Below are 10,746 nucleotides of genomic sequence, written 5' to 3'. Positions count from 1 at the left end.
CGCGGGCTCCCTCAGCCCCACCCGTCCTTTCCCCGGGGCCGTTCCGAGAGCGGGGGCGAGCATGAAAGTTCCAGAACACTGCGGGGTATGCGTCATCGCGAGGAGGCGTGGGCTGGGGCGGGATGGAGCGAGGCCCAGGGGCGGAGCCGGGTAGTCATTGGGGCCTTTGGAGGAAGCCGCAAGCCCATTGGTCGAGCTAGTCTTGACGGGCAGCTGGCAGGGCGGGCCCCTTCTGGAAGGTTCTGAGGCAGAGTATAAGAGACAGGGTGGCGGCCGGAAATCGGTCTCATTGAACACGGGGGAGCTCTTCTGGTCCGCGTCTTTGCGAGTAGCGCGCACCTGCAAGGTAAGGCCTTTGTTTTTCAAGCTATTAGTATGTTAAACCGTTGGAGGAGCCCGCGTCCCGGCTGAGCGGGTCTGCGGCGGCCGGAGAGATTGAGACCTCCGTTAGGCGACTGCAGTGAGTCTTTCGCCTCGCCATGAGCTTGGTTCCGGGGCGACGGAACTCTGCGCCGCAGCCGCGTGGGTCGCGGCCGTGCAGGGCCGGGGCGGTGGCCGGGGCGGTGGGGGCCGCGCATTGGGCCGCGGCCGTCTTCTGGGTGCCGGAAGTGGGACACCGGGCAGCCGCCGGCGCCCGGGTGGGGCCTGACCGCCCTTTGGCAGTCTTGGTCGGCGTGCGCCCGGGGCGAGGGCGGCGGCCTCGGAGGGCACCGGTCCCGCTGGCTCCGGGAGCGCGGGCTGTGCGGAAGTGGTGGGAGGGGCGTCAGGCCGCGTGGAGCCGGAGACCACGTGGCCGTTACTGTCGCAGATGCCTCAGGCAGGCGCTGCCCCTGAAGCCGGGGTGGGTTCGGTTGGGTTTGGCGCTGTTTGATCCTCCTGCGTGAGTACTACCTGCAAAGGCCGTGTTTTTGGTGGCGGTGGGAGGTTACCAAGTGGTCATTCCTGAAAGTCTGACTGGCTATTTAACAAAGAAAAAGTTCCTAAGTGATTAAACATTTCTTTCCCCAGCAACCATGTCTAAGGGACCTGCAGTTGGCATTGATCTTGGCACCACCTACTCTTGTGTGGGAGTTTTCCAGCACGGAAAAGTGGAAATAATTGCAAATGATCAGGGAAACCGGACCACCCCAAGTTATGTCGCCTTTACTGATACCGAACGATTGATTGGCGATGCTGCAAAGAATCAGGTTGCAATGAATCCTACCAACACGGTTTTCGGTAAGCTCCTAGTTGAAAGTAAAATGGCATGAATTAAGCTAGGCTAGGAAGAGTAATTTGAGAAACTGAAGTTTAAATGGTGTGGCAGCCAGGAAAGCCTTGGGAACTGGGAAAATTCTTTAAACCTTAAATAAACTAGACTTGAGCCAAAATTTTATCAGGGAAATTCGAATAAACTTTGCTACCTGTACAGAAGTTGAAATAAGTCATTTACTGTGAACTTGGGTTGGTAAGGCATCATAGTATTTGAGTAATGGAGAGCTAAGGTATTTGGAAAGATGTATGAGCAAATTGAAGTATTTGTGTTTGCATTTGTTTTGTAGATGCCAAACGCTTAATTGGACGTAGATTTGATGATGCTGTTGTTCAGTCTGATATGAAGCATTGGCCTTTCATGGTGGTGAATGATGCTGGCAGGCCCAAGGTCCAAGTAGAATATAAGGGAGAGACAAAAAGTTTCTATCCAGAGGAGGTGTCATCTATGGTTTTGACAAAGATGAAGGAAATCGCAGAAGCCTACCTTGGAAAGGTGAGTAATGTAGTGATACAGAGAGAAGACCTAGCTGGAGATTGGAACACTAGATACAAGATTCCCTGGTGAATGGATAACTGGGGTTCTGACCAAGAACAGAGTAGTTACATGAAACTAGCCCATGTATTTTTGCCAGAATATTTTCTGTAACTTGGTGTATCCATGGGTTCCACTAGGTCAGCGGTTCTGAACCTGTGGGTCATGACCCCTTTGGGGATCGAATGACCCTTTCACAGGGGTCACCTAAGACCGGGAAACATGTAATTACATATTGTTTTTGTGATTAATCACAGTGCTTTATGTTCAATTTGTAACGGTGAAAATACATCCTGCATATCATATTTACATTACGATTCACAACAGTAGCAAAATTACAGTTATGAAGTAGCAACGAAAATAATTTTATGGTTGGGGGTCACCACAACATGAGGAACTGTATTAAAGGGTGGCAGCATTAGGAAGGTTGAGAACCACAGCACTAAGTGGTGATCATAGGGCTACCAATATGTTTATGAAATGGTTTGGCTTGCTTTATTTTTTAGACCGTAACCAATGCTGTAGTCACAGTACCTGCTTACTTCAATGATTCTCAGCGTCAGGCTACCAAAGATGCTGGAACTATTGCTGGTCTCAATGTACTTAGAATCATCAATGAGCCAACTGCCGCTGCTATTGCTTATGGCTTAGACAAAAAGGTACCTCTTGTTATATACATGCCTTTATTTTAATGTTAAGCCTCAATAAAAAGTTAAACTGTCAGAAATTTGGATAACTAATAAATTTTTATTCTAATGGCAGGTTGGAGCTGAAAGAAACGTGCTGATCTTTGACCTGGGAGGTGGCACTTTTGATGTGTCAATTCTCACAATTGAAGATGGAATCTTTGAGGTCAAATCTACAGCTGGTGACACCCACTTAGGTGGAGAAGACTTTGACAACCGAATGGTCAACCATTTCATTGCGGAGTTCAAGCGCAAGCACAAGAAAGACATCAGTGAGAATAAGAGGGCTGTCCGTCGCCTTCGTACTGCTTGTGAACGTGCTAAGCGTACGCTCTCCTCCAGCACGCAGGCCAGTATTGAGATTGATTCACTCTATGAAGGAATCGACTTCTATACCTCCATCACCCGCGCCCGATTTGAAGAGTTGAATGCTGACCTCTTCCGTGGCACTCTGGACCCTGTAGAGAAAGCCCTTCGGGATGCCAAGCTTGACAAGTCCCAGATACATGATATTGTCCTGGTGGGGGGTTCCACCCGTATCCCCAAGATTCAGAAACTCCTGCAGGATTTCTTCAATGGAAAAGAGCTGAATAAGAGCATCAACCCTGATGAGGCTGTTGCTTACGGTGCAGGTAATTCTCCTATCTTAATTGTACAGTTGTAACAGGCAGCCTCTTATTTGAGGCTCAACAGACTCGCTATGATGAATGATTTTTAAACATTCGTAGTTTCCACTATAAGCTTAGCTAATGATAGCCTGACTTCCTTGGATGTCTGAGCGATTGCCATTTATTAACGAAAAAATGAGTTGTGCTGTGCTTTTTAAAATTTAACTTTTTTAATCTAGCGGTCCAAGCAGCCATCCTCTCCGGAGACAAATCTGAGAATGTTCAAGACTTGCTGCTGTTGGATGTCACTCCTCTTTCCCTTGGCATTGAGACAGCTGGTGGAGTCATGACTGTTCTCATCAAGCGCAATACTACCATTCCTACCAAGCAGACACAGACCTTCACCACCTACTCCGACAACCAACCCGGTGTGCTCATCCAGGTATGTTTCTTTATTAGGTTGGCATGACATACTGAGGTTCTGGAAAACTGGGGAAGACTTGGCTCGCTATGATGATGGATCCAAAACCATTCGTAGTTTCCACCAGAAGTCTTTGTGTTGGCCAGTTCCTTCCTTGGATGTCTGAGCGATCAGTCTTCCCTAATTGAGCTTGTACTTACACACAATGCAAAAACCTTGTTAATTCTAGTAATTTACTTTCGGAAAATTATTTTTAATTATATATCTATGTTTAGAGAGGAGAGGGAAGGAGAAGGAAACCTCAGTTGCTTCTGTCATTCCCTGACTGGGGATTGAACCAGGGACCTTTTCAGCAACCTTTCTCTTTGCAGAATAAGGCCCAACTGAGCCACACTGGCCAGGGTAGTAATTTCTGTTTTCTATCAAGGTTTATGAAGGTGAGCGTGCTATGACAAAGGATAACAACCTGCTTGGGAAGTTTGAACTCACAGGCATACCTCCTGCACCTCGTGGTGTTCCTCAGATTGAAGTCACTTTTGATATCGATGCCAATGGCATCCTTAATGTCTCTGCTGTGGACAAGAGTACAGGAAAAGAAAACAAGATCACCATCACTAACGACAAGGGTAAGTTCAAGCACAGGTGTGTGAATGCCATCTGGTCTTACGGCCATGCTTTGAGTGGGTCTTAAGGATTGCATGTTTCCAATGTTCCCGCTGCCCCTCCCCTAGGGCATTTAGCCAGGAGATTACGTAGATTGCTAATGGAATTGGGGGATTCAGGTTTCAAATTCTTACAGGACATGCCTAAATAACTCCACAGGTCGTCTGAGCAAGGAAGACATTGAGCGCATGGTCCAGGAAGCTGAGAAGTATAAAGCTGAGGATGAGAAGCAGCGAGACAAGGTATCTTCCAAGAACTCGCTTGAATCTTATGCATTCAACATGAAAGCAACGGTTGAAGATGAAAAACTGCAAGGCAAGATCAATGATGAGGACAAACAGAAGATTCTTGACAAGTGCAATGAAATCATCAACTGGCTTGATAAGAATCAGGTTTGTAGTTCTTTAAAATTGAAATCGGGGCAGGTGTAAGGCTTTAATAAATGTTTAGGTGGATTTATAAATGCAAGGTCACAAGGATGAATGGTCCAAACATTCGCGGTTTCCACCAGAATTCCAGTTGTGTTGGCAACTACCTTCCTTGGATGTCTGAGTGACCCAAGAATTCAGGTGTAGGTGTTACTGTGACAGTAGGTTTCTCTTGACTTGAATTTTGGGAGTAAAATGTTAATTCTCTTCTCAGACTGCAGAAAAGGAAGAATTTGAACATCAGCAGAAAGAGCTGGAAAAAGTCTGCAACCCTATCATCACTAAGCTGTACCAGAGCGCAGGAGGCATGCCGGGAGGAATGCCTGGGGGCTTCCCTGGTGGTGGAGCCCCTCCATCTGGGGGTGCCTCCTCTGGGCCCACCATTGAAGAGGTGGATTAAGCCAATTTCTTGCATAGATTTAGCATTGTTCCACACAAAATATTGAAGGACCCAAATTTGTAGCAAATTCCATGGCAGTTTTAAAAGTTTAGCTGCTGTATAATAAAACTGAGCATTCTCAATACTTGAATATGGACTATGTGCACAGGGAAAAGAAATAACGCACTTTATAAGTACTGTATTTTAAAGTGGAAAATGCGATGTCTTAAATAAAAGTATTTAAAATTGGCACCATAAAAGGGTATGACTTCCATGCTTTACAAGGTTGGCACTTGGGGTTGAAACAAGTATCTGAGTTGTGAAATACAGATTGCACAGTTCCAGCTAATGCCTGAGGAAGGTTTTTAATAAAAGGAAATGAGAAAACTTGTAGTTCCAGGCTTTTTTAGTTTCACATTACTAGATAGTACTACACTGGACCTAAAACAGTTCAAGATACAGGGAAGTAATGGACTCCCAAGGTTAAGTTACTGGGAAAGGTTAGTAAAAAGGGTTCCCTTATGTAAACTGTTGGACTGCTCCCTGCTTGACCACAAGATAACAGTTTTCAGTTCCCATTTGGGGCATGTTGCCTGGGTTGCAGGCATGTTGAGGCAACTAACTCATCCATGTTTCCCTCTGTCCCTCCCTTCCCTTCTAAAAATTTTTTTAAAGAAAAAACAGTTCCAAATATTACTAAATGCTTAACCTGAGTCATTGAACAAATAAGAGTGGGGTGGCAGTTAGAAAAAATAGGTTCTGGTTGTGCAATTCTGTAACTGACATGGTGTGTTCACCCCAAATTTGAGAATGGCCAGTGTGAACAAAGGAGCCATTAGGGACCTAATGGGAGGAGGGTAATCCTGAGCCTGGAGTGCAAAGGGTCCCTTGCCATCTCAGGCTGTGTTCATTTTGTGTATGGCAGGTTCCGTTACAGGTCCCCACCCCAAGGGCTGAGTGGCTACTGGAGCTGGCTGTCAGTTGATGTGGTTAGGGTTGTATGCTCCCCTTGGAATAAAAGTGATTTGAAGAGTGGGTGTTCACCTGCTAATAGGCTTTGATTTGATCTAATCACAGCCAAGCTAACAAATTTAAGAGTCTGGGGAGGCTGAAGCTGTTAGGGAACAGTTCTGTTGACCACGTTTAGGTAAGCCTGTCTAGGAACCAAGGGCTTCATGTTAGCAAGGAATCAGTTTTTTGACGGGCCTCCATTTCCTCCAGCAGGAACCAAGGTGATTGCTAAACCTATTCGGGGACCCAGTGGTTTAGACTGGCAGTGAATCCTGGCACGGGGAGCTGTCTTACTTTACAATTTGGGCTACAGAGTAACCCGGCCTAACCTCTACTTGAGCCCTTCGTGGCTCTTAAGTAAAACCGAAGTAGCATTTCATAGGCTGTCATCGGATTTCATAAGAACAGCTCCCAGTAACCACAATTCTCAGCTTTAACCTAGTTCAGTGAGCATAACCAAGTGGCTGGCATTCATAAAGCAGCTGCAGTAAATTTTCCTTAGTACATTTAATCAGTGAAATTAAAATTGGAGAGAAAAAGGGCAATGTTACTCTTATGTGGATGGGAGAAACAACTCACTGCTGGACCTGTGTAACAGGAAACTGGGGGCACCCTGCCCCTCCGAGGAGCACAGTGTCCTGGGCTAACCCCCTGAGCTGTCTGCAAGGCCCTCTTCATTGTTTCTGTCCTAAGCCCTTGTTTCACTGTCCTGCAGCTTTAATAAAAGTACTCCCAAAAGAAGAACGGGCTTGGAGGACGGTAGGAATTAACTATGCTGTATCTTCAGAGTTAATCTGAATAAGAGTTCACCGATGACACTGAGGTTCAGAGAAATTGAATAACTAAACTCGGGAGGGGATCCAGGCCTCAAATTTTAGTAAACTGGGCTCCAAAACCTGAATTTTTGCCCCTACACAGTACAGTGAATTACAAAGCGCCAGCTCATCTCAGTACAGACCTTTTTACTCCAAACTTTTGTGTCTGGGATTCGTGCTTGTTGGAAAAGCAAAATATAAATCAACACATGCAATTGTACGCTTAGTTTGGTCCCAGTATTCATCTCGCTAACTTCACTTTCACATCGTCTTTTTTTCCCAGTACTTCGGGTATTCACAATTGCAGATTTACCTTTGCATGTAGATGTGTAAGCAGTCTGAAATTTGAGGGTCCCGGTGATTCAAATCAACTTCTTTTACTTTGTTGTGTTTTTAATTAGGCTTCTGCTGAGGGCTGAGCCCTCATTGGAGGAGAGACTTGACATACACAAGATGCATTGAGGACAATTAAAAAGTGACATTAGAATGTACAAAGTAGCATAATCATGGGAAAACCCTGGAAAGTATTATGTTGCTTATTGGAGAAAGCTCAGAGAAAGGTGTAGAGAAGGTGGCCATAGGAACACCAGTATCTTCTACCACTTGGTTTAGTTTAACAAAGGGCTTCCACTTCTCTTACTTGATTCTCTGAAGAAGCCTACGACGGAAGAATGGCTGGGTGGTCTCACTGTGCGTGCATAAATCTACGTAGCGAGGCAAGAACAATTTTACTTCTACCTAGTTCTTGTCAGGAGGCTGCAGTTGTCAGAGGGAATGTCATGGCCTAGATGGCTGGTTGTGAAATTTGTACAAGGCATTTACTGGGTTGGGAGGAGGGAGCAAAAAATTCACTGTTCCTCAACCTCCATGTCCACCTTTAAGAGTTACATGCAAAGAAACAAAAAATAATTACATGCTGTTTTCAGCTGAATGTTATTTAGCGATAACATGGTTGTCTTCAAAATGCATTTTTAGTACCATTGCTAGTCTGAGTCAACAGTAATTGTTACACTTATAAACTAAGGGAATAACTTTTGTCTTTAAAGCCACAGCAATACAATTACTCCCCAGAATATTACTGTAATATTTATGTACTTAAAATTAACAGAAATAAAATACCGTAATGCTTTCAAACATTCCTTTCCTCAAACAACATTTACTGAGCACCCACAATGTGCTTTCATAGAAAAAATAACCTTTTGGGTTTTGTTAAGGTAGAATGGAGTGACCGGTGGGGCATAAGTAAGAAAGGCTGAGAAATTTTCACTTCTTTGCAGTCTGTATATGGATGTAAGGATATCTTTTCCCACTAGATGGCAGTAGCTATTTGTAAAACAACTGCCTGGGCAGCTGAGGGGAAGTTGCTAGACTTTCACTAAGGTTTGTGAGTTTTTAAAAAAAAATCGATTTTACTGGGGAGACATTGGTTAATAAAATAATATAGATTTCAAGTATACAATTTTATAATGCATCATCTCTACATAGGTGAGGGGAAAGTAGGTTTGCAGTTCATATGGAAAGTCGTCGTCGGCAACCGTCCTTCTCGAGAGACGATGGTGTAGCTTCTTAAGAGTATCTGCACCGCCGAGAATGGCTGTGCAGTCCGACTCGGGAGTGACACGGTATCTGTCTCCTCCCGTGTTGAATCGACATCTTGCGATGACGCTGGGGTGTCCTCTCCAGTGAAGCTGAAGCTACAGAGCCTGGGCAGGGTGATATGGAGGGTCTGCTGTTGCCCATGCAGCAGACCCCCCCTCTCTTCGCAGCTGAAGGGTCCAAGGGAAAGACGGAATCAATACAGCTTGGCTTCAGGTGCGCCGCAGGAGTTGCCGGTATTGACTACAACGTCAAACCGCCTTAGGGACTCCGGCTCCAGATTTTCTGTCGGGGTTTACTCCCTTAGCCTTTCCCCTGAAGAGGTATGCCACAAGGCAGCGGAGGTTTTTTGGAGTCAGAGTTTCCTTCTCTGATGTGCCCTGACTGGAAGATCGAACCAGTGACACTTAGCTCGCAGGCCGACGCTCAATCCACTGAGCCAAACCAGCCAGGGGCTCATATGGAAAGTAATACAATAATAACAATACAAGAACAAACTGTTTTGCGTATTTCACAACTGTAAATCTACTTTTGCCCCACCTTGTATTGGCTTGTGAGTTCACCACTTAAAGTCAAGTCTCCTTCTGTCACCATTTATCCTCCATTTACCCTCTCCTACCTGCCCCACCCCCAAGGTCTGTGCTCTGTTTCATGAGTTGCCTAAGTGGAAGGACAGCAAAAGCTGAGGGAGGAGGTCAGCCCCACATACTCACAGTGACTTTCCAGGGTCCCCTTGCTAGCTGAACAAGTGTGCTGCTTGAGGGGTATGTGTGTGGGGCTGGAGGGGATACAGACAGGCTTTGAAACATGAAGGGAAAAGAGAGAAGGCTCTGTGGGAGGAGAAAACAGCCTTTCCCGATGCACTTTTCTAGTTTAAGCCCCTATGTGTTGAGTTGGGAGCAGCCACCCAAGGGGTGAATGGCAGAATGTGTTCCCTCTGGGCTCTCTCATGACTCAGGGTGGTGATAGGTGGCTGTCTGGGGAACTCAAGCTCCTGCAGAGCTTTTCTAGGGTTGTTTTGTGCAGAGTTGGGGAGCAAGTATTAGGGTTGCATGAGATGAGGGGTAGATGGGTCAAGCTTGGAGCAGGGCTGGCCAAGTGAAAACTGACAAAACAACTGCCAAAGTCTTTGAGCTAAAGGACCACCTGATGCTTTTAGAATGCCCCAAAGACTTGGGCAGCATGTGGAGTGAGTGAGGGGAGCAGAAACAGTGCAGCTGGTCTTTGCTGCACCCCAGGACGCCCAGACCCAGACAGGGCCTGCCTGGAGGCATGGGGTCTGTCTAAGCAGCTGGGCCACAGATCACACGGTCAGTCAGAGGATGCCAGCCCCGGAGCCCTATGAAAGCCTGCAGAACCTCTTGACTTGGGATTCTTAGATATGACAGCAAAAGCACAGGCAACAAAAGAAATAATAGATATATTGGACTTCATTAAAATTACAAACTTTGTGCTTCAAAGGACACCATTAAGAAAAGAAAGAAAAAAACCCCACACAATTGAAAAAACTATCTGCAAGTCGTGTATCTAATAAAAGACTGGTATCTAGAATATGTTTTAAAAAATAACTTGATAATTAAACAAGTTTTAAAATGGACAAAAGATCTGGATATTTCCCCAAAGAAGATACACAGATAACTAATAAGCACATGACAATATGCTCAACATCATTAGCCATCAGTGAAATGCAGCTAAAAATTCTCAAAATTACACCTATTAGAATGAGCAATCAAAAATACAAGATCAACTTGGTGAGGATGTGGAGAAACTGGAATGCTCATACACTGATGTGTGAAGGTAAAATGGTACAGTGCCCTGGCCAGTGTGGCTCAGTGGGTTGGAGTGTCGTCCCATAAACCGAAATGTTGCAGGTTCGATTCCCAGTCAGGGCACATACCTGGGTTGCAGGTTCAGTCCCTAGTTGGGACATGTACAAGAGGCAACTGATTGATGTTTCTTTCCCTCTCTCTTCCTCCTTTCCCTTCTCTCTAAGTTCAGTAAGCATGTCCTCAGGTGAGGATTAAAAAAATGATTACAGCCACTTTAAAAAACAGTCTGGAAGTTCCTCAAAAAGTTAAACAGAATTAGTATTTGACCCAGGCATTCCACTTCATTGTGTACCCAGGAGAAATGAAAACATGCATCCACACAAACATTTGTACACAAATGTTCAGAGCAGTATAATTGCAAGAGCCAAAAAGTGTCAATAGCCACATGTCCATCAGCTGACAACAAATGAAGAAATAAAATGTGGTCTATGCATACAGTGGAATATTTAGTCATAAAAATGAATGACGCCCTGGCTGCTGTGGCTCAGTGGATTGAGCATCGGGCTGCGAGCCAAGTGTCGCTG

At 45.4% G+C, this 10,746-nt stretch overlaps 1 protein-coding gene and 2 non-coding genes across 3 annotated transcripts; all 3 read left to right on the top strand.

The window, feature by feature from the left end:
• The first annotated feature begins 264 nt into the window (after positions 1–264).
• HSPA8 (heat shock protein family A (Hsp70) member 8) lies at positions 265–5,116 on the top strand. Its single transcript, XM_090291073.1, has 9 exons — positions 265–346; positions 1,009–1,218; positions 1,542–1,747; positions 2,293–2,445; positions 2,549–3,104; positions 3,320–3,522; positions 3,929–4,127; positions 4,324–4,556; positions 4,807–5,116. The coding sequence occupies exons 2-9, from the start codon at positions 1,014–1,016 to the stop codon at positions 4,990–4,992; spliced, it is 1,941 nt and encodes a 646-aa protein (XP_090147199.1). The 5' UTR covers positions 265–346; positions 1,009–1,013; the 3' UTR covers positions 4,993–5,116.
• LOC149997306 (small nucleolar RNA SNORD14) lies at positions 3,168–3,254 on the top strand. The gene has a single exon (XR_016507369.1). It is a non-coding gene; the product is annotated as a small nucleolar RNA SNORD14 (small nucleolar RNA).
• LOC149997305 (small nucleolar RNA SNORD14) lies at positions 3,586–3,671 on the top strand. The gene has a single exon (XR_016507360.1). It is a non-coding gene; the product is annotated as a small nucleolar RNA SNORD14 (small nucleolar RNA).
• Positions 5,117–10,746: the final 5,630 nt, after the last annotated feature.

This window comes from Furipterus horrens, unplaced genomic scaffold, assembly GCF_987537825.1.
Source record: "Furipterus horrens unplaced genomic scaffold, mFurHor1.1.pri manual_scaffold_11, whole genome shotgun sequence".
NCBI classification, from domain to species: Eukaryota; Metazoa; Chordata; class Mammalia; order Chiroptera; family Furipteridae; genus Furipterus; species Furipterus horrens.
This window is presented reverse-complemented; position numbering and strand designations above follow the sequence as displayed.

What these genes read in the sequence shown, in the direction of transcription:
- HSPA8 (XM_090291073.1), top strand. Translation starts at nt 1,014, where the DNA reads ATGTCTAAGGGACCTGCAGTTGGCATTGATCTTGGCACCACCTACTCT. An exon ending in TCCTACCAACACGGTTTTCG is followed by an intron (nt 1,219 to 1,541) that starts GTAAGCTCCTAG and finishes TTTGTTTTGTAG; the next exon opens with ATGCCAAACGCTTAATTGGA. An exon ending in CAGAAGCCTACCTTGGAAAG is followed by an intron (nt 1,748 to 2,292) that starts GTGAGTAATGTA and finishes TTTATTTTTTAG; the next exon opens with ACCGTAACCAATGCTGTAGT.